This window comes from Notechis scutatus, chromosome 3, assembly GCF_049901735.1.
Source record: "Notechis scutatus isolate UNSWTSFEM ecotype Mainland chromosome 3, rNotScu1.2, whole genome shotgun sequence".
In the NCBI taxonomy this organism is placed as follows: domain Eukaryota; kingdom Metazoa; phylum Chordata; class Lepidosauria; order Squamata; family Elapidae; genus Notechis; species Notechis scutatus.
In genome coordinates this window covers 14,284,305-14,307,899 of record NC_142011.1, presented here as the reverse complement: position 1 = coordinate 14,307,899, position 23,595 = coordinate 14,284,305, and the positions used below count along the sequence as shown (strand labels likewise).

General features: G+C 39.7%; 1 protein-coding gene across 1 annotated transcript in view; it reads left to right on the top strand.

Annotated features, from left to right (window-relative positions):
* Window positions 1–23,595, top strand: part of CDH26 (cadherin 26) — a 48,233-nt gene that overhangs the window by 10,613 nt on the left and 14,025 nt on the right. The window contains exons 2-10 of the mRNA XM_087959226.1: window positions 6,180–6,260; window positions 9,625–9,741; window positions 10,180–10,341; window positions 15,017–15,164; window positions 20,318–20,484; window positions 21,307–21,435; window positions 21,550–21,735; window positions 21,896–22,167; window positions 23,102–23,244. Coding sequence (XP_087815352.1) covers window positions 6,180–6,260; window positions 9,625–9,741; window positions 10,180–10,341; window positions 15,017–15,164; window positions 20,318–20,484; window positions 21,307–21,435; window positions 21,550–21,735; window positions 21,896–22,167; window positions 23,102–23,244 — 1,405 coding nt within the window. The remainder of the gene's footprint in view (window positions 1–6,179; window positions 6,261–9,624; window positions 9,742–10,179; window positions 10,342–15,016; window positions 15,165–20,317; window positions 20,485–21,306; window positions 21,436–21,549; window positions 21,736–21,895; window positions 22,168–23,101; window positions 23,245–23,595) is intronic.

The window sequence follows — 23,595 nt, the reverse complement described above, 5'->3', positions numbered from 1 at the left end:
CTTGAGTCTAAGTCAAGGTTGACTCAGTCCTTTAAAATGAGGACTTAAGGCAATATGCTGACTGCATAAACTGCTGAGAGACGGCTGTAAAACACTGTGAAGCTGTATATAAGTCTAAGTGCTATTGCTATTAAGGCTATAGGTTATTATCCATTATCCTCCACTTAGAGACAAACAGCCTACCCTCCAATAAATAATTTGGTTTCAGGAAAAAACTATCCTGTAATCTGCAACTCTTACACTGCAAAAACATATGGACTACACAACTCGATCAGGGCAAAACAATAGACGCAATCTACATAGACTTCTGTAAAGCCTTTGATTCAGTGGTACATGCCAAACTACTCCTAAAACTAAAATCTTACGGTATCTTTGGACAACTGCATAACTGGATAGAAGCATTCCTGTCAAACAGACAACAAATGGTCAAAATTGGGAGTGTCCTATCAAATTTTGCACCTGTCAATAGTGGTGTCCCACAAGGCAGTGTTCTAGGACCAACTCTCTTCATACTCTACATAAATGACCTCTGTGATCATATTAAGAGCAACTGTGTTCTCTTCGCTGATGATGTAAAGCTGTTCAATACCACATACAATACTGCTACCCTTCAAAAAGATCTTGACTATGTATCAGAATGGTCAAACAAATGGCAACTTCAAATCTCAACAAATAAATGCTCTGTCTTACATATTGGCAAAAAAATAATAATCAGAAAATAAAATACAAGCTGAATAGTCAAGACCTTGTTGATGACCCAAGCTCTGTAAAGGACCTTGGAATACTCATATCTAATGATATAAGTGCTAGAGGCCACTGTAACTACATAGCCAAAAAGGCATTAAAAGTTGTTAACCTAATCCTACATAGCTTTTTCTATGGTAATATCACACTACTAATTAGAGCATACAAAACATTTGCTAGACCAATATTCGAATACAGCTCATCAGTCTGGAACCCACATTACGTATCTGATATTAGCACAGCTGAGAAAGTCCAGAAATATTTCACAAGAAGAGTTCTCCACTCCTCTACTCATTGTAGAATACCTTATGCCACCAGACTTGAAATTCTAGATCTAGAAAACCTTGAATTACGCTGTCTTCGATCTGATCTAAGTATGGTTGCAACGACTTACCTGTCAATAAATACTTCAGCTTCAACCATAACAACACAAGAGCACACAATAGATACAAACTCAAGGTTAACTGTACCAAACTTGATTGCAGGAAATACGACTTCAGCAACAGAGTGGTCAATGTCTGGAATACTCTACTTGACTCTGGTTTCTTCCCCAAACCCCCAAAACTTTAACCTTGGACTGTCTACTATTGACCTCACCCCTTTCCTAAGAGGTCTGTAGGGGGCGTGCATAAGCGCACCAACGTGCCTACCGTCCCTGTCCTATTGTTTCTTTTATTTTTCTTATATGTACGCCTTTCATGTATTCATAACTATGTATATATACTTATACCTATTATCTTGTAAGTGATTGACAAATCAAATAAATGAATGAATGAATGAATGAATGAATAAATAAATAAATAAATAAATAAATAAATTCTGAAAAACATCCTGCCAATCAAACAAACTCCATAATACTGCCAAGTATATACTATATGGTTATATAATCTCTAGGAGTCCAATTCAATTCAAGAGTGATCTTTATATCTTTATTAAATGAATATTTAATCAAACACCAGGCAACTATGGGTTACAAGAATGTGGCTGAATTCTCATATAATATTTAGCCAGGAGTTTTAGTCTTCATTTAAACAGCATGGTGCTAAATGATAATATAGTTGCATCCTTTTGTTTTACTATGTGTGAAAGCTGTATTAGGTTTAACGTTATATGGTGATAAGCAGGGGTGGGATTCAAATTTCTTAACAACTGGTTCTGTGGGTGTGGCCTAATTTGTGGGTGTGGCTTGGTGGTCATGTGACTTTGGTGGGGTGGCTACATGGTCATGTGATTGGGGTGGGTGTGGCCAGGTGGCCATGTGACCGGCAACCCAAATTTAAGTGGTCCTCGCTTAATGGCCAGGTCCTCGCTCAGTGGCCAGTTGCTTAGCAAGTGTTTTTTGTCAGTTTCCAAGGCCTGGGGAACCCTAGGGAGGGCAGGGCAGGTGGCCATGTGGCTGGCAAACCAAATTTAAGTGGTCCTCGCTTAATGGCCAGGTCCTCACTTAGTGGCCAGTTGCTTAGCAAGTGTTTTTTGCCAGTTTCCAAGGCCTTGGGGGAATCCTGGGGGGGCAAGGCGAGGCCCGGGAAGCTACGAGGAGCTACGGGGAGGGCTGGGCGAGGCTCGGGCAGCTACAGGGAGCTATGGGGAACTCAAAGTAGATTTGAAAATGACAGTCTATAAAAAAGATGCTGCACTGTGTATATAAAAGAATGGCTGATATTTTCATAATTACAATTCATTAATTGAAAAAGAAACACTTAAAATGGAAATACTATTAAGAAACCAAGGGAGTTTGTTATTTTGTGCCAGCAATGGCCCAAAAGCCAAGACTACTTACCTGGACCAACAGTCCAGGATGGAATGCTCTCTCTATAGCAGAGAGAGAGAGAGAGAAGCCAGGGGAAGCCATGTTTGGTCACCTAACCTCTTTAGAATGCAGCTTAAAAATGTACTGAAGCTTTTTACAGCCTTATGCAGATATATATATAGTACAAAAAAACCATAATAGTACAAAATCATCTAACAAGTTAGATTACGAATGGAATTGATAGGCACATTTACAGAGCAATACTGAATTCTTTTTCTGAAATTTATTCCTCAGTTTAAAAAACTGGAATACATGAATTAGGTTCAGTATTGTGCTTCTGGTAGTACTCAAAAAGATATTCAAGATTGTGTCAAGGTTAGCAAAAATGGTAAGGCAATATAGATTTAAAGTTTGAGATAAAAAATATTTTTGTTGGCACCCACATAAATAAAGGGAGTACAAAACATATTTAATGTTACACGTGTTAATAGCAGCTAGAATTATGTTTGCACAACAGTGGAAAAACGAAAATGAAAATGAAATTAGAAATTACAATGTGCAGAAATGGATAGAGATAAGAGGTAGAAATTAGGTGGATAATGATCATTGCTATGTATGAATTAAATACAGAAGGTTGATAATTATAAACATGTTGATATAATTAACAAAATTAGAAATAAGCCAACACAAAGAAATTTAAATAATTTTTCTGTCACACTGCTGTACTTACTGATATTTGTTTCTGCTTTGCTTTCTCATTTAAGAAATATTTTATAATACTTTATAATATAATATAATAGAATTACAGAGGTAAGGTAAAGTAAGGATATATTGTTATAGAATAGATTGGTGATGATGAAATGAACATTATAAAGTAGATTAAGTAAAAATGGTGATTTGCTCGCATAAAATGATGTAATATTAGTAAAGTCTAGTAAGTAATTAATAATAGTGATAATATAAATATAGTGAATTTATGATATAAGGATTAATGCAAATTGGAAGGGAAAGATTGCAGAGATTGTGCACAAGTGATTTGTACAACTGACACACTGTATGTAACTGAAGATGGTTTGTTTTATGGTTTGTTTTGTTTATGTTTGTGTTTAAAAAAAACCAAAAACTTTTATTTAATTTTTTTTTCCATTTATGAATGCAGGCAACTTCTTGTTACATTGATGTTGCTATATATTGATTTAAGCAGAAACAGATAATGTATAACAACAACGTAACAAGTTGCCTGCCTCATTTTTGGTAAATTGCTTTTTTTATTTATGTATTTATTTCTTCAGTATCTGTTTTGTTTTTAATTAAAACAAAAACAGATACTAAAAGAATAAATAAATACATAAAAAAGCAACTCACCAAAAATGAGGCAGGCAACTTCTTGTTACATTGTTGTTATACATTATTTGTTTCTGATTAAGTCATTATATAGCAATATCAATTCATGGTAATGTCATGTGATTGGTGTGTGGCCAGGTGGCCATGTGACCGCAACCCAAATTTAGTGGTCCCCGCTTAATGGCCAGGTCCTCGCCAGTGGCCAGTTGCTTAGCAAGTGTTTTTTGTCAGGTTTCAAGGCCAGGTCCTCGTGAGAAAGTTGCCTGCCCTTATTTTTGATAAGTTGCTTTTTTTATTTATGTATTTATTTATTTTTTTAGTATCTGTTTTTGTTTTTATTAATCATAAAAACAAAACAGATACTAAATAAATAAAGAAATACATCAATAAAAAAGGCAACTTACTAAAAATGAGGCAGGCAAATGACCCCGGTGTAGCTTGGCTAGCCAGCTACGCCGGGGTCCTCCTCAGTCTTCAAGCTTGCTGCAGCGAGGACGGCTGGCCCAGGAGTCGGCATTTGACCGGGCTGGCAGTGGTGGCAGCGGTGGCAGGAGAAGGTAGGCAACCGTGGTTCTTGCTGCTTTGCCTCCTCACTCACCAATCAGTGGTGGGAAGGCAAGGAAGGTGGCAACCCTTGGGCCACAGCGGGCAAGGGAAGGTGGCGGCTGGCTTACCCAAGATGGCGGCTGGACTATCCAAGATGGCGGCCACCAGCCAGCCAATCCAAGATGGCGGCCACCCTATCCAATATGGCGGCCGCCGGCCGGCCTATCCAAGATGGCGGCCGCTGGCTGGCCTATCCAAGATGGTGGCCGCTGGCCGGCCTATCCAAGATGGCGGCCGCCGGCCGGCCTATCCAAGATGGCGGCCGCCGGCCGGCCTATCCAAGATGGCGGCCACCAGCTGGCCTAGCCAAGATGGTGGCTGCCGGCCAGCCTAGCCAAGATGGTGGCCACCAGCCAGCCTAGCCAAGATGGCGGCTGCCAGGTGGGTGAGGCAGCGGTGGCCAGCCCAGGAGTTGGCACTCAACCAGTGCTGGCGGCAGTGATGGCAGTAGTGGCAGGAGGAGGTAGGGGACCGGCAGCACGGGGCTTGCTGCTTTGCCTCCTCACTCACCAATCAGTGGTGGGAAGGCAAGGCAGCAACAATGGAGGGCCATGGGCAAGGGAAGATGGCAGCGGATGAGGCAGGGAGCATTGGCGAGAGTGGTGGGAGTCCTGGGAGTTGGCACTCGACCAGGGCTGGTGGCGGCAGGTAGGTGACTAGGTCATACTTACTGATCTGCATCTTTGGAGGCCGGGGTAGGCTGTCTGGGCGGGTGAGGATGGCTAGTGACGGCAGCAGTGGCCGGGCCTTACGTCTTCTTTAACTGCAGGCAGGCAGGCAGGCCTGGGAGGCAGGCCGGGCAAGGCAGGGCCTGGGAGACAGTCTGGCCGGGTGAGGGTGGTTAGCGGTGGTGGTGACCAGGGTTTGCAGCTTGCTCCAGCAGGGCGGCAGAAGGCAGGCAGTGACGGCTGGCTGTCTGGCTGTCTGGCACTGCTGCTGCTGCTGCTGTTGTGAGCACTGGGTGGGAAAAATTTTGTAGGTAGCGCATATGCGCTATAAGTAGGGGTGGGGCGGGGCGGGCGGCGGAGAATGAGGCAAGGATTCATGCACATGCAAAGTAGAAAAAATGGTTTTTGGAGCATAGGAGTGGCGGAGAGTGGCAGGGGTGGTGCCAGTGAAGGAAAGGGCGGGTGGGGGAGAGAATGAGGCAAGGATTGCCACACATGCATGAAAAATGTCATGCATGCATAGTAAAAAAGACTGGGTTTTGGAGTGTAGGGGTGGCGGAGATTGGCGGGGCCAGGGCCAGTGAAGGGAGGGGTGGTCAAGGGAGAAAATGAGGCAAGGATTGCAGCGCATGCGCAAAAATGTCGTGCATGCGCAGTAAAAAAAACTCAGGGTTTTGGCCCATAGGAGCAGCAGAGGGGGCGGGGCCAGCCAGGGGTTGGTTTTACCAGTTCTAAGAACTACCTGTGACATTAACAACCAGTTCTATAGAGTTGGTGTGAACTGGTAGAATCCTACCCCTGGTAATAAGTTACTTTTCCAATGATTAAAATATTAACATTAATATTAATATTAATTGTAATAAATATTAATATTAAATATTTATTAAAATTTAAATATCCTGGGTTGGTTCAGTAAGGAGACTCAATGGAACAGAGAAATAGACACACACGTGGTGTAGTGTCATGTATGGAGTTGGCTTGTTTATTTTCTCATGATAGGTCTTGATGTTAGGCCCACCTTTGCTATAGTAGCATTTTTACCTTAGTTCTTTTTCTTGTCCATTAAGGTTCTTGCCATCCATAACATCCATTACACCCTGGGCAATGACATCATTGTACATAAGAATCAACCCAAGAGAAGCAAGCAGGTGGGTACACTATTAAATTCTTCAGTAAAGCACATTCATTTGAAAGGTGAAATAAAACTCATAGTAAAATTATATCTCATTCTTGTTTCTGTGAACTGGAATACTCATTGTAGTCCGAAGTAAAATATGGATTAGATTCACTCAAAGATAAACTTAATCTGAAATCTGGATCAGTAAAGTGCAATTGTTCTATTTTTCTGAAACAGACATGATGGTTGGTTTACTATCATGGCTGGTTTCTCATGACTTTCTGAACTACGACTTTAGCATGGCAATTGATTACCGCCAGCAAATCTCTGGCAGTATGCTGATAAGCTTTAAAAGATTTCAGGTCTGTGATCTATGAGTTACACCCAACCTTCTAATTTTTATTCCCAAAATTCATGGTCAAAACCCATTGATTTGGCGAAGTTTGATTTTTTTGTTGTTGTCCTCATTTCATCTCGTCTGCTCCCTGACAAAAGATTAAAAATGGAGGCTTAGCGGATTTCACGTATCTATTTTGCATTTTTAAACTTCACAGGTTTATTTTTAAAAGTAGAATGTTGCTAGCTCCATTCCCTCAGTTATGTCATCTTGCTGAAGGACGTACTCTCTTACTGCTTTTGGAAGCTGTTTTTAAATTCCTTTGCTTCATCAGAGAGTACAATACCAGCTCTTCTTCTACCTTAGGAGGTGGTTGCACTTGGCTGACTTTGTTTGGGCCTCAGTGGTGAGAAGAGTTGGACCTAATTAATATTTGCAGGGCAGATCATCAGGGAATCCCAAGATTAGGCTAGTCAAGGGAGTCAAGAACTATCCTAGAAGAAGGCAATAACAGAGGCCATTTTCACTATTGCCTGGAAAACTGCTTGAATAATGTGTCGAAGTTCACCTTGAAAGATACCATCCATAACTGCTCTTGTTTCAGGTCCTCAGTTATACATGTACACATCATTTAGAGCAAGGGTGTCAAACTCAATTTCATTGAGGGCCGCATCAGGGTTGACCTCGGGGAGGGGGGGAGCAGGCAGGCATGGCCAACTGGGAGGGTGTGGCCAGATGGGTGTAGCCAACTGGGTGGGCATGGCCAACTTGACATTACTCCCCAAACTGCTGGCCCGATCTTTCCTCTTTGCATTGGGTAGAATGTAAAGCCACGCTGGCCTGATTTTTCTTCTTCACGCTGGATAGGCCATGCTGACTTGATTGCTCCTCTTCAGATTGGATAGACTGGGCCGAAGCCATGTTGGCCTGATCATTGGGTAGACCAGGATGGCCTTGTGGGCCGGATTCAACCACATCATGGCCGAGGTGGTATTCAGTAGTTTCTGAACAGTTCTGGAGAACTAGTAGCAGAAATTTTGAGTAGTTCAAAGAACTGGCAAAAACCACCTCTGACTGGAAATTTTACAGTATCCTTCACTTGCCACACCCACCAAGCCATGCCCACAGAACTGGTAGTACAAAAATTTGAATCCCACCACTGCATCATGAGCTGAATGCAGCCCGCAGGCCTTGAGTTTGATACCTCTGATTTAGAGTATATTGTATAATGAAAAGGTGACTATATCAGTGTAGAAATGGATGGAGTTTTCTGTTTAGCTCAGCGCTGCTCCCTATTGGAAGCATCTCTGCAGGTTTGCAGGCAGATTCCTCCCCACCGTACTTACCTGTTGATGTTGAGGACCTATCCAGCAACCTTCCTTCTGAGCAGCAGACTTTCTGTCCAGATTTATATCTATTTGTGATTCCGTGTTTTCTATAGCTTATAGAATGGGTTGGGCTGGGCTGGGCTGGGCTGGGCTGGGCTGGGCTGGGCTGGGCTAGAATAGAATAGAATAGAATAGAATAGAATAGAATAGAATAGAATAGAATAGAATAGAATAGAATAGAATTCTTTATCGGCCGAGTGTGATTGGGCAAACAAGGAATTTGTCTCTGGTGCATAAGCCCTCAGTGTACATACAAGCAATAAGTGATAAGTCATGATCATAATCTTAAAATACAATAATCATAAGATACAACAGTCAGTGATAGTTATAGGATACTCAATAAAAGCAATAAACATAAATCATAACATTCCTAACAGACAGGTAGCAGCAGGTGTAGCTAGGCAGAATCACATCTGATACCTGTACAATTAGCACAGCCCCTCCAAGACTGTGTGTTTTCTCCACTTCTCTTCTCCCTATTACCAATGACTGCATCTCAAACGATCCATCTGTTAAAATACTGAAGTTTGCAGATGATACAACAGTGATTGGTCTCATTCGAGACAATGACGAATCCGCATACAGATGGGAGGCTGTACAACTTGCCTCGTGGTGTAACTGGAACAATCTGGAACTGAACACACTCAAAACTGTAGAAATGGTGGTAGATTTTAGGAGAAACCCTCCCACCTGTTACAATACTAGACAACACAGTATCAACAGTAGAGACCTTCAAATTTCTAGGTTCTATCATGTCACATAAAATGGACACCTAACACCAAAAACATCATTAAAAAAGCACAACAAAGAATGTTCTTTCTGTGCCAACTCAGAAAGCTCAAACTGCTCAAGGAGCTGCTGATCCAGTTCGGCAGAGGAATTATTGAGTCTGTCATCTGCACCTCTATGACTGTCTGGTTTGGTTCTGCAACCCAACAGGACAGACACAGACTTCAGATAATTAGGACTGCAGAAAAAACAATTACTACCCCCTTGCCTTCCGTCGAGGACCTATATACTGCACGAGTCAAAAAGAGGGCTGTGAAAATATTTACAGACCCCTCATATCCCGGACATAAACTGTTTCAACTCCTTCCCTCAAAACAACGCTATAGAGCACTGCACTACAAAACAATTTTTCCCCCGAATGCCATCACTGTGCTAAACAAATAATTCCCTCAACACTGTCCAACTATTTAAAAAGTCTGCATTACTATTACTGTCATTCTTCTCATGACTCCTTATCACCCATCCCCTTCCACTTGTGACTGTAACTTTGTTGCTTGTATCCTCACGATTTATATTGACTGTTTCCTAGTATGATTTGATTGCTTATCATATCCTATGACTATTATTAAGTTATGATCCTTGATGAATGTATCTTTTATGCACACTGAGAGCATATGCAGCAAGACAAATTCCTTGTGTGTCCAATCACGCTTGGACAATAAAGAATTCAATTCAATTCAGTTCAGTTCAGTTCTATTCTACAAACAACAAAGTTGTAGTCATAAGATGCTAAAGGAATTGTTAATAGGAAAGATGAGAAGGATAATAGTAATACAGCCCTTTTACATGTTTTCACATTTTAGAATATAAGACAGAGTATAGGTTGTGGTAATTAGTTGGGGGGGAAAAGCTGTCCTTGTGTTTACTTGTTTCATTCATAGGATTGGGATCCTTCCAGTAGTTTGCGTCCATTGCGTCGTACAAAACGGAGATGGGTGATTACTACTATTGAACTTGAAGAAGAAGGCAGAGGACCCTTCCCCAAAATGATTGGAGAGGTAAAAATGAAAATGCTGACTTCTTAGCATTACCAACATTTTTTTCTCTCTACTATTGAACATTGTTGATAGTGAGGCCAAAGTAAATAAACAGCAAATAAAGGCACATAGGAATTGATGACTCGGTCCCACATTTGGGATCTATTATCTCCAGCATATTTTCTTCATGACCACCAGGTTCACCTGATTTATTCACTTATTTTTATGTTTTCAATTCAAAAATAAATAAACAAAAAGGTAACAAGCTGCAAAGCAAAAAGGCAGCTTCAAGTATAATCTCTATTGCCAAAAATATTTCTTCATCCTATATGTGCCCCGAGGTGGTAGTAATAGTAGCAGTAGTAGTAGGTCATACTAATAATAGTAATGATTTTTAATTAGAAGAGTTAAGAATACTTAGAAATCTTACCTAATATTTCCAATCTGTTTTGTTTGTAGCTCTTCAATAAAGCATCCCAAAATACATCCATAAAATATTCAATTAGTGGACCTGGTGTGGATGAATTTCCGGAATATGGATTGTTTTCTATCGAGGATGATGCCAGAGGCCTTGTATATGTGCATCATTCCATAGATCGAGAGAGGACGCCCTCTTTTCCAGTACTTATATATTTTATAGTGTTTTTCATCTGTTTCAGTCTTGAAGAACTCTGAACAAAATCCTTCAGTTAATTGAAAAAAACAACATTCCAAAGGAATCCCAACTAGTGCAAATTTCTCTTCAGCCGATCACAACATGCCCAAGTTTTATATCTTGTTCCATATATGTGACATAGAAGGGGTATTCTCAAGAGGCATTCGTATGATGACTGTTCAGGGAAGGCAGATTTTATTTTGTCAGTATATTGCCTGGTATAACCCAGCATCATATTATGTGAGGCTTTAAAGGTATGGATCAACATGATTTGGGCCTAGAAATCTATTTAATCACCATGCAGCAACCTTAAGAATTCATCTTCTGCATTGAAATGGCGGCCAGCAGGTTAACCACTGCGTAGCAGTGACTGGGTTGATTGTGTAAGAATAGTCCAATTCAGTAGTAACTATGGCATGAGTTAGTGTTGGCAGATCAATTTGGGCTATGTAGGGCCATAATGAAGCACAGTAGTCCTCAATTAACAACAGTTCATTTAGTTGTTTTGCCAGTTTCAGGTATGGCTCTGTAGGAATAAAGACAAAGTCCAGGTATTTGCCTCAGTAAGCTTTGATTCAGCTGAATAAAAATGGGCTCCTCAAAGCAAGAGGGAACCCTGAAGTCACGGTGACACTCATATTTGTATGCTTGCTGTTTACTTCATTATACAGAGAAGGTTACATTCTATACTCTAGACCAGGGTCCCCAACCACCGGTCCGCGGACCGGTACCGGTCCGTGGAACAAGTCCCTACCGGGCGCTGGCTTGCAGGCGCCGCCATCTTTTGATGAAAAAGTGCTTCCGGTGAGCTTTTCCGGTAGAAAGCTCACCGGAAGCACTTTTTTCATCAAAAGATGGCGGCGCCCAGCTGATGCCGGCACCGGGCCGCTCCATAAAAAAGGTTGAGGATACTGGGCCGCGGCGTAAAAAAGGTTGGGGATCACTGCTCTAGACCCTAGAAAAAGTACAGAGAAGAGCAACCAGGATGATTAGGGGACTGGAGACTAAAACATATGAAGAACAGTTACAGGAACTGGGTTTGGCTAGTCTAGTGAAGAGAAGGACCAGGGGAGACATGATAGCTGTCTCCCAATATTTGAAAGGCTGCCACAGAGAGGAAGGGGTCAAGCTATTTTCTAAAACACCTGTAGGCCAGACAAGGAATAATGGATGGAAACTGAACAGGGAGAGATTTAATCTGGAAATAAGGAGAAACTTTCTGACAGTGAGAACAATCAACCAATGGAACAGCTTGCCCTCGGATGTTGTGGGGGCGCCATCACTTGAGACTTTCAAGAAGAGATTGGACTGCCATTTGTGAGAGATGGTGTAGGGTCTCCTGCTTGGGTAGGGGGTTGGACTAGATGACCTACAAGGTCCCTTCCAACTCTGATTATCTGTTATCTATAGATACAATAAAGAAGCAGACAAGTACCACAAGCACCTCCCTTGGAGGTCTTTCAAGGATATTGGGTGGTGGTACCCCAGGGGCATTGGGTGTTTCCTGAGGTAATTTCCACGACTCTGAAGGCCTATTGAGGTAAGGATGCCAAATGTACACAGGTTTCCTCAAGGCTGTCATTAGAATGATTCAATTCCCGATTAACATAACGACCGTTCAAAGTTGCAACGGCATTGAAAAAAGTGACTTATGACTGTTTTTCACAGTTACGACCTTTCCAGCATCTCCATGATCATGTGATCAAAATTCAGATGCTTGGCAGCTGGTTCATATTTATGATTGTTGCTGTGTCCCAAAGATCTCCTTTTGCGACCTTCTGACAAGCAAAGTCAATGGGGAAGCCAGATTCATTTAACAACTGGTCCAATTTCTTTTTAAACTGTATATTATACCAATTTCATTTTAAATCATATTTTACTTCAATTTAAATTGTTTTTATCATATTTTAGTCATCATTTGTGTCTGGAAGTCTGTACTTTGATATGACCCAAGGGCTAACCAATAAAGTAAACTAACTAACCTAACAGTTGGGTTATTAACTTCTCAGCTGCAGTGATTCAGTTAATAACTGAGGCCAGACAGGTCATAAAATGAAGCAAAATTCAATTAATGAATGTGTCATTTAGCAACATAAATTTTGGACTCAATTGTGGTCATAAGTCGAGGATTATCTGTATCAGCCAAAGCAGAGTGAAGATCTCCCTAACCCTTGGTCTTCATTTGCTGCCTATGCATAAAGTGAAAATCCTAGGGATTCCCAAGTTACAGGCCAGCTCCTTTAGAAGAATTGCAACTCCCATCCAGAACAACTAAAAAGTGTTGCTGGGTACTGTTTTTTTTGTGTGTGTATGAACAGCAGCTTCATCTTGCAGAGATTTTATCTGAATTTATTTTTACCCTATCCAAATCCTCAAAATTTCCAACCATCAATTCAGGACTTTCCTGGCATCTACAGATTGGCCTGGGTAGGGTTATGGAAGTGGGTATCATCAGCATAACGAGGATACCTCACCCTGAATTGAGAAATGGTTGAACAATTTCCTGACTTCTCTGCCAATGGAAATATTTTCTATTATTTCATCTTGGGTTGGTCGATAATTCCTAGGAGTTAATTTTCAAGAGTTTGTTTAGTGGGGTAATTTTGCAGTAGTTATGTAGTAGGGTATGCCTGTTGACCGGTGTCAACATTTTGCCTTCTGGCAAACCTTTATATCTTAATAAATGTTGGTTTTGACCTTTTGTTCAGCCAACGTGTGTCAAACAAACAGAAAAAGAGCTAAACATGGGTTTGCTTAATTATCCTTAAAGGTCAAATGTGGTTGTTTCTAACCTCAAAAATAAAACAGGAGCAATAATACATTTCCTGTTTCAAACAAACAAAAATTCTCTATTCAAATCACTGAAGAGCTAAGTGTTCAATTATGGTGACAACATTACCTCATTCTCAGGGGTGGGCTTCAAAGATTTTAGCAAAAGGTTCTCTACCTGGTTGCTGGGTGGCATGGCTATGGTGGGCATGGCGGGGGGAGGTGTTTTTGCCCTCCCCAGGCTCCGGGGGCTTTCCTTGAGCCTCCAGGAGGGCGAAAACAGTCTCCCCAGGCTCCGGAGGCTCTCTGGAAGCCAAAGACGAGCCCATTTCCGGCCTTCCTGAACTTCTGGGAGGCCCATTTTTCGCCCTCCCCAAGCCTCTACATGTACCCTGCACTTACCTGCATCCAAAGCAGGCCGTGTGGTGATTCCTGGCAGGGGCAGGGTGGGGCCAGTCAGGAGTGGGATTTGGGGTTTCTCTGAACTGCACAGAATCTTAACTAGGTGCTCTCCTGAACCCCTGTGAACTCCCAGCAGCTCACCCCTGCTCATTCCAGTTATTAGCATCCTTATCATTGACCTGCAAGTGAGATTAAGATTTTAAAAGATAATTTTTTGTCAACTTCTAGAGCATGGATGTCAAACTTGTGGTGTCACATTGCCGTCATGTGACTTATCTTGACATTGCGGAGCTGGGGTGGGCATGGCCTATGCATCTGGCCCATAGGCTGCCAGTTTGACACCTCTGTTCTAGAGGATCATTTTCTAAGATAGTTACTAATTGATCACGGGAAAAAAGGAAATAGTTTTCCATAGTTCATTTCATAATTATATAACAAGACTATATCTTAGTACATAATCAATTTGCTTGCACATGCTACTGTCCAGCTACTAAGTTACGAAGGAAGTATTCCTGGTCTGTACTGTTTTTCATTTCATTTGTACCCATTATTTTGTACCTTCTTAAACTTGATTTTTAAAGGTAGCATAGTTTGTAAGGATAGTTGAAAAACAGCCAATCTGTTGCTATTTACATGGAGTAGGCAACCCATGGTCATCCTTTCAGACATATTTTCTTACCTCAATGCCTTCAACAGTGGCAGAGCTTTTAAAGTATTTAAAAACTTCTTAAAAATCCAGGGAGACATTTAGAGATATATCTGCCATGAAAGTAGTCCATGGTTAACTGGATAGCACAATTGAATGTTAGGAGTTGACCACAGGAAATGTTTGATTACACTTTGCACTATGTCATAAAATGCATTATAGAACAGTAATGTTTATATCATAAAATATTTTATAACATTTGCCAAATTTCAATTCCATGGGAGTTGTGGTTTAAAAAGATTTGCTGTATGAGGCACTGTTTCACCCAGTTAAAGATTATAGACATAGTATGTAAACTGTGAGCTTTAGGAGAAAAAACTGAAGAGGCTAGATTTTATATATAGCAAAAAGGATGATGATTGTCATCTGATTTCATCTAACTCATCTAAAACTCAGCCCTTGTATGCTGAGCTTTTAAACTCATGATAATTCTCCCCAAACTAATGGCTTCAAGGTATTTGAGATTGGAAACCTAATCATGAAGGCTGGGACTGGTAAGTTCAATTACTCTATTGATTATACTTTAAAGCACAGTCCCCTGATATACCTTGGAGGCTTAACACAGATTTTTAAATCTCCCCTCTGAATTCAACAACTTTTGACAAATCAAGGCCATACCCACATATATAGCTCCCCTTCATTTGAACTACTTAATATGGCTCCCAGTGATCGAAAGCTTGTCTGTCTTTATTATCAACAAAAATAATTTTTGCTTTGTCTTATCACTTTTAACCTAATTTTCTTATCGACTATCTACTATTTAGATACGTTTTGATGTTCATGATAGAAAGACTGGAGCAATACTAGACAGTTCCTTGTTCTTCAACATTCAGATTAAGGATATAAATGACAATGCTCCTGAATTTCTCCAAAAGGAATTTAACATTAATATAAAAGAAAATCACAACAAAAGTGAGTATCCTTGAAAATTTGGGCAGTATCAGGTAAAACGGGGTCCATTGTTTTCACTTTTATATAGATTTTACATGTTTTTCTTTTCTTGGCTATGTTGGGATCTATGTAACAAAATCTGAGGAGATGTCTCACAATATACATAAATAAATACATTCATCCTCATATACATTACATATACTTTCTAGTTTCACTATTTTTTTAGACTAAACTCAACCCTGTATTATGTCATGCCACTGCCCTGAGAGAAGGTTGAACAAAGTTTTCCAGTTTAGAACTAAAACATGTTCTTTTTTTCACCTCAGTTCATCTCACCTCACTTCACCTCACCTGACCTTATCTCAATTTGAACCTCTCTCCTCTCCTCTCCTCTCCTCTCCCTCCACTCCATGTTGGAAGGAGACCCTGGAAGAGGAATTCTACTGTCCTGTATTGTCCATTGTACATATGGTTTCTTGAACCTTTCTTGCTGCTTCACTCATTGTTTTTGTACTTTCCAGGATTTTTTCACTGTCAGTACAATGTAAAGTCCCTTTTGATGAAGTCTACATTTTTCCTCTTTTTTATTTCCACTTACAAATGCAACAGTAATACATGATCAATACTGAGAGCCCACAGGGAGTATGCAATTGAATGCATCATTCAGGTGCATGCTTCAAGATACATCTTATTTATTTCCTGATTTAACAAGGAGACATAACCAAGTTCCTTTCCACAATCAACTGCATATCTGTTTAGTACTGAATCTGAGATAGCTACGCATATATGTCCAGCTTGTCCAATCTATCATCCCTGGAGTCAGAAAGCAGAATCGAATAACCCCTTTGATAGCAAAATATTCATATTGCCACCAACAAACAACAATGCACTTTTTAGTAAGTGTCCAGTACACTTAATGTTTCCAGGAATACAGCTGAAATGGCTAACCCTGTTTCTGTTGGTATCAAATGCCACTATTTATTTATTTATTTGATTTGCCAATTGTTTACAAGATAATAAGTATAAGAGTATACATAGTTGTGAATACATGAAATGGGTACATATATGAAAAATAAAACAATAAGAGAAACAATAGGACAGGGACGGTAGGCACGTTGGTGCGCTTATGCACGCCCTACAGACCTCTTAGGAAAGGGGTGAGGTCAATAGTAGACAGTCTAAGGTTAAAGTTTTTGGGGTTTGGGGAAGAAACTACAGAGTCAGGTAGAGTATTCCAGACATTGACCACTCTATTGCTGAAGTTGTATTTCCTGCAATCAAGTTTGGTGCGGTTTACTTTGAGTTTGTATCTATTGTGTGCTCTTGTGTTGTTATGGTTGAAGCTGAAGTATTCACTGACAGGTAGGACATTGCAATGTATGATTTTATATACCATGCTTAAGTCAGACCGAAGACGGCGTAATTCAAGGTTTTCTAGTTCTAGAATTTCAAGTCTGGTGGCATAAGGTATTCTACAAGAGTAGAGGAGTGGAGAACTCTTCTTGTGAAATATTTCTGGACTTTCTCAATTGTGCTAATATCAGATACGTAATGTGGATTCCAGACTGATGAACTGTATTCGAGTATTGGTCTAGCAAATGTTTTGTATGCTCTGGTTAGTAGTGTGATATTACCAGAGAAAAAGCTACGTAGGATTAGGTTAACAACTCTTAATGCCTTTTTGGCTATGTAGTTGCAGTGGGCTCTAGCACTTAGATCATTAGAGGTGAGTATTCCAAGGTCCTTTACAGAGCTTGGGTCATCAACAAGTTCTTGATTATTCAGCTTGTATTTTATTTTCTGATTTTTTTTGCCAATATGTAAGACAGAGCATTTATTTGTTGAGATTTGAAGTTGCCATTTGTTTGACCATTCTGATACATAGTCAAGATCTTTTTGTAGGGTAGCAGTATTGTCTGTGGTATTGAACAGCTTTACGTCATCAGCGAAGAGAACGCAATTGCTCTTAATATGATCACAGAGGTCGTTTATGTAGAGTATGAAGAGAGTTGGTCCTAGAACACTGCCTTGGGGGACACCACTATTGACAGGTACTGGATTTGATAGGACGCTCCGATTTTGACCATTTGTTGTCTGTTTGACAGGAATGCTTCTATCCAGTTATTCAGTTGTCCAGAGATACCATAGGATTTTATTTTTAGGAGTAGTTCGTGTACCACTGAATCAAAGGCTTTACAGAAGTCTATGTAGATTGCGTCTATTGCTTTGCCCTGGTCGAGTTGTGTTGTCCATATGTTTTTGCAGTGTAAGAGTTGTAGATTACAGGATAGTTTTTTTCTGAAACCAAATTGTTTATTGGAGAGTAGGTTATTTGTCTCTAAGTGGAGGATGATGGATTGGTTAATAATTGATTCCATGACTTTACAGGTGACGCAGCATAAGGAGATTGGCCTGTAATTTTCAACTAGGCTTGGGTCTCCTTTTTGAAGATGGGGATGACTGTGGCTTGTGACCATAGGTTAGGCAAGGAGCTGGTCCTGAAAGATTTTTCAAAGATTATGCTTAGAGGTTTGGCTATTGCAGTGGATAGCTTTCTTAAGAAGTAGGCACATATTTCATCCGGTCCAATAGATAGAGATGGTTTTAGATTGCGTAGTGATTTTTCAACATTGTCTTCTGTGAAATCGATATGTATTAGATCATTATTGTTATCTGTGGTACGGCTAGGAAATACTGGGCATGATCCATTGCTGTTTACAAATACTGAGCCGAAGAATGTGTTAAAGATGTTGGCTTTAATGGTGTCGTCGTTGCAGTCTTTACCATCAGGTCCTAACAAGGGAGGGATGGACCTTGAGTCTTTTAGTTTGTTGTTTACAAAATTGTAAAAAGCACGGGTGGAATTGGTGCTTAGAAGGTTTTCCTCTTGTTTAATGTGATAATTGATGCATTCGGTCTTTATCTGGTGGCATAAATTTTTGTATCGGTTTTTGAAATTGGCAACGTGACCAGTTTTGTTTTTCCTCCAGAGTGATCTCTTTTGGATTGAAGTTTCCTTATTGATATGGGTAATCTGCTTTTTGTTTTGTTTTGGGAGTTGTTGTTGGTACATATAGTTTGATGACTCTTTTGACTTCAAGTAAAAATATGTTGTAATGGTCTTCAACAGTATTGCATCCAGTGAATAGAGATTGCCAATCCAGGGATGAGAGATCGTTGTCTATAAGATCATAGTTGCCTTTTTTGAAGTTACAATTGGGGATTACATCATTGTGGTGATTTTTGTGTGGACGTATGTTGAGACAAAAGTCAATCATATTGTGGTCACTACTGAAAAGGGTTCTTTAGTTTGTATTCCATAAATTAAATTCAAACTATTGCAGAAGATGAGATCGAGGCAGTTGTTTAGTCTAGTGTTGTTGGTTACTAGTTGTTCCAGTCCCAGATTTGTAATAGCATTGTAGAAGGTTGTGTGTATGATTTCAGTTGTACAATCATTTAGGGTCCAATCAATATGAGGTAGATTGAAATCACCAAGAAAGATAAAAGGGTATGGGCAGGATGCAGCCCATGTTAGTAATGTATTTAGCTTGTTTACATGTTCGATGTCATAATCAGGTGCTCTGTAACATAGTAAGAATCGAATTGTGATATTTAAGGATAGTTCACAGATGATGGTCTCAGGAAGAGCAAGCTCCTGGGTAACTTGGATATTTTTTAGATGTAAGGATTTTTATAGAATATAGCAACACCACCTCCTCGACGATTTTCACGATCTGATCGGTAAACATGATAGTCTCTTACTGTGGTAATGGAGTCGGGAGAGATGCATTGAGCCATGTTTCACAGACAAATATAATGTCGAGTTAGCCATATTTAGGAGGATGAGAAATTCAGGTATTTTATTCACGAGGCTTCTTGCATTGAGTAGTTTGCATTTAAGGCCGGCAGTAGTTGGAATTGAGGTAGTTGGGGCGTGCGTGCCTAGTCTTGGGTGATGGTGGATCGGTTGAGGTAGGGTTGTGGTTGAGGGTAGAAGCTGAGTATTGGGTTGCGTGGCTTACTTTTGATACAGTCAGCATGGTAGTCAATGTACAGGTCCTTCTCTCCATTGTCTAGATGGTTTTGAGTTCAATGCGGAGTGCACGGGAGCGGGCACGTTGCTGTATGGTTAGGTCAGGGCGGCAACGAAGGTTCTTATGGTTGGTGTTGGTTTTGGCGAGTGAGTTTATAGAATCAGCTGGAATTTTCATACTCAAAATTCACCATCTTCAATTATTGTACCTTACTCCCATCTTTTTTTTTGTTTTAAGGTATTAATTGAATGAATTATAATTAATTTTTATTGTATATTGTACATGGAACCTTGGTCCACATATTTTAAGCTGTTGGGCTTTTCCTGTAATAAAGCCCATCCATTTGTCCTTGCAGCCCTTTCTGAAGAAGGGAAAAAAGGAGATTAATGTTTTATTTTCTTCACATCATATCCTTGTCTAGTAAGAGCTAAGGCTAGATGATTGTCTAGCTGGCAAATATGGGTAGAGGGTGACCTTTTCTGGACAGAAACACTAGGTATGGGTGATTTCCTTGTGATATACACTCGAAAATACATATTCTGTCCATAGATCTCAGTGAAATCTATATATATATAAAAGTGAAATACCACTCATGTATCATCACAAAATCTCCAGAATCATAAAGCCTACAAACTTGAAATTTGGCACTATGTTCCTCTTGGCTTCTAGGTGCTCACTAAGAAAGGATTTTTCAAAATGACCATCAGAGTATTAGTATTTCCTATATTATTATTAACACACTCTGATGCTAAGGAGTTCTACTCCCCCTCTCCACCTGAAAAGAAACCTGTTCCAAATGCAAAACACAAGCAGAGGAGAGGAGTTTCAGTTTTAGTTTCACAGCACCAAGCAGCTTTAGTACAGAACAGTTGAGCTAATCCACGCCCAGGCTCCTTGATGTCTCCTTCTTGCTCACACAGCAAATACTGTTTCAGTTTCCAAACAGCTCTCAACTGTCTCACACACTGACAGGACGCCAGCCAGATGAATACCGATGGATGCTGGTAGGCAGAGGCAGAATTCCACCCCCTTATTTTCCTCCCCCAAAACTAAGCCCAAGCACATAGTTTCGTAGCGAAGCATGGGTATCAAGCTAGTGCACAATATTGTAATATGCTTCAATTTTCACTGTTGCAGAGGAACCTGTTTTCAAAGTCATAGCAGTGGATAAGGACCAAGAAGACACTGCAAATTCTGAAGTGGTATTTTGCCTGGTCTCACAAACCCCTGAACTAAAGCCTCTTCTTTTCACCATTGATTCCACTAGTGGCTTAATATACATTACACAATGCTTGGATTATGAGGTACAGTCCTTACAAACAAACTTACAATGATGCTTACCTGAGATCTGTATCTTGGCATGCATACTTTCCAGTAAAACCATCCAATAAAATTTGTCTGTCACCAGTGCTTGTTGATTCTGTCTTCCAGTCTTGTAGCTGAATTGCTAATGTTAATCCATCACCTTAAACCAAATGCTCATCTTAGCTTTTAGGAGTATTACGAATGAAAAGTTTAATGACACGGTAAATTGAAGGAATGTGGATAGAGTTGGTATTTGGAGCCAGGAACTTGGCTAAATTTAACTGCACGTTAGCAAATCACCGAGTTATATTGATCTATTTTCTCCTAGCTGACCCAACTTCACAATGTGAGTTGGAAGATAAAATAAGAGGTAAACACCAATGTCTGGCATACAAATCTTCTTGCAAGATAAGAGGCTAAAATGCATATTATTTATACAGATGTTACAAGATAACATTCCAATTTGCCTAACACAACGGGTTCTTCACTGGAGTTTAAACTTATGGCTATAGAATATCATGCAGATACAGAATATATTTCAGAGTGAATGCATGTAACGGATACTTTGATAGATGAATCAAAGCGATTCTTAGCTATTTGACAGAACAGAGACTTTGTGCATTAAACTCTAGCATCTCATGTAGTCTATTTAATCACCATCTTATATTTTACCACTCTATCATTATTATTCGGAGAACTGCATTTTTAGGGAGGAGTTACACAAACCACACTCTTATTTTATATTTTTTCCAAAGGTTAAGGATAATGTCAAATTTATTTTGGTAAAAAAAATCCTGTTCTTAAACTTTACTGTCATTTAGACCAATAGGAATTTCAGACTTGTGATTAGGGCTTCAGACCGTGGTTCTCCATCCTTATCGTCAACTGCAACAATCAATATTTCCATGGAAGATTCTAACAACAATTTGCCTGTATTCACTCAAGAAAATGTAAGTTGTTTAAGATTACTACTCATCATCATAATCTTTTATGACCCCATAATCCCTTGCGAGGTGGAGTCTTTATATTTTAGGTATCAGAGAATTCTTCCTTTGTTTTCCAAGTATTATGCAGACGTCCCAGAAGGTAAAACCAAAGATAATATACTTCGCCTCAAGGTGGAAGACAAAGATAGTCCTAATACACCTGCTTGGAGAGCTGAGTATACCATAAAGAAAGGAAATGAAAGAGGAAACTTTGCCATTGTGACAGATCCCAAAACTAATGAAGGTGTTTTAAGTGTTATCAAGGTAAGGCAGGCTGACAAACATAGAGATAAGATTTCTAGAGTCACTTCACTACTATATTAACCGTGGGACATGCAATGCCACTCTTCTGGATAGTATCCTATTTGGAAAGGTGCAAGAATAGTCAGAATGTATTAATGGAAACTTTTTTTGTTTTTATTAGCCTTTGGTCTACAGTACACCTTCTGAGAGAAGACTTCTCATTGTTGTGAAGAATGAAGAGTCCTTCTTTATATGCCAGAGAGGCTTTGTGAACACGAATGCTTCTCCACAATTGCCTGAAGTGTCAGTGAGCATTAATATCACTGATGAAAACAATGCCCCTCAGTTCAATCCTCCAATTCTTAAACTTTCTCAACAAGAAGGGGTGATGCCAGGAACCAAACTTGTACAATATGAAGCTCAGGATCCAGACACAGGACAACACAAAATAAAGTAAGTGTTCATGGCTGGTGTTCCTCTGTCAATGTTGCTGGAGATCTCTTGAAGTAGCTTTCATAAATTTACTCCTTAGCACAAAATCTTCATGATCCTAGTTTTTTTCAATGGCTGAAATTCAAGCACAGAATTAATTTTTCAAGTAGTTTTGCCAAACTTAAGTTACTTTTTGACAGAAGGAGCACCAATCATTATAATCACCATCACTTTTTAACTAAAACATCAAAACAACATGCATTTTGGGGGGAGGGATGTTCAACTTTTCAAAGCAAATCATGTGGACCTAATGATTTACAAGTGGGATGAATTTGCCAATTTCAGCTTGTTAAGTTTATCAGTTTTATATTTGAGTAAGATGAAAGGATCCTTTATAATATCACTAAAAATTTCAGATTTGATTAGGTTAGGAAACAATGTCATGCTGTTGATATTGCTAGAATCCAACTCCCATAATTCTTATCTATGGAAATTCTCAGTTGCTTCTTCCTCTTCTTGTGCCATATCTGTCATTGGATGTTGGTGATCCTATTTTTATCAATAGCCGCACGAAAAAGTGCTGTTGGGTTTTGTCCAAAGCAGTCCCTTAGATTTTGAAGCCATGATGTACTAAATATAATCTCAGTTGCTAAAAGAATGAGAATGACCAACTGTATACAAAGGAGTATAAATCCTTCCATTCCCCACCATCCAGTCAGAGCTGAAGAAGCTTCGTGGATGAGAAGTGAAACATCTTTAAAGAAAAACCAGAAAGTCCAGTTGCGTCTTGAAAAAACACCTTGGGGTCCCTTAATTTTTGCATGGAAATTAAATCTCATAATTATACAGTAGACTTTTTTCAGAGAAACTTTATTTTTAAGATTAAAAGTTTATTGATCTGTTCTTTAACATTCTTTGTTTACCACTCATGTTTCAAACATTTGCTTTTTAAAAGATATAAAGTAGTGTCAGATCCAGCTGGTTGGGTGACGATCGATGAAAATTCTGGAATTGTGACAGCTGCAAAAACTCTTGACAGAGAATCCCCATTTGTGAACAACAACACGTACACCGTTGTGATTCATGCCACTGATGATGGTAAGTCCATTCTCTTCGTTTATTTGTGAGTTCTTGAGTTTGGGCAAGGTAAAAGCTCAGCAAGAATTCAAAGTCATCCCAAAGTCGTCCTAATACAGTTTTGGAACTGGTTTTCTCTATGTGTGCTGTAAAAGCTGTGATGCTAGTATCTTTTTCAGAGGTAGCCTTTTCTAGACATTATACAAGTGTTCCCTAGCCCATAGGAAACACCGCTATATTTGTGATGTTTGCGTTCCTATTTGTAGAAGGTTGGATGTATGTTTCACTATGTAATGCATGTAATAGGTCAAGAAATTTAGGGTATTATTTGGATTTGAATCATTTAATCAGTTCAACTTTTTTTTTACGAAG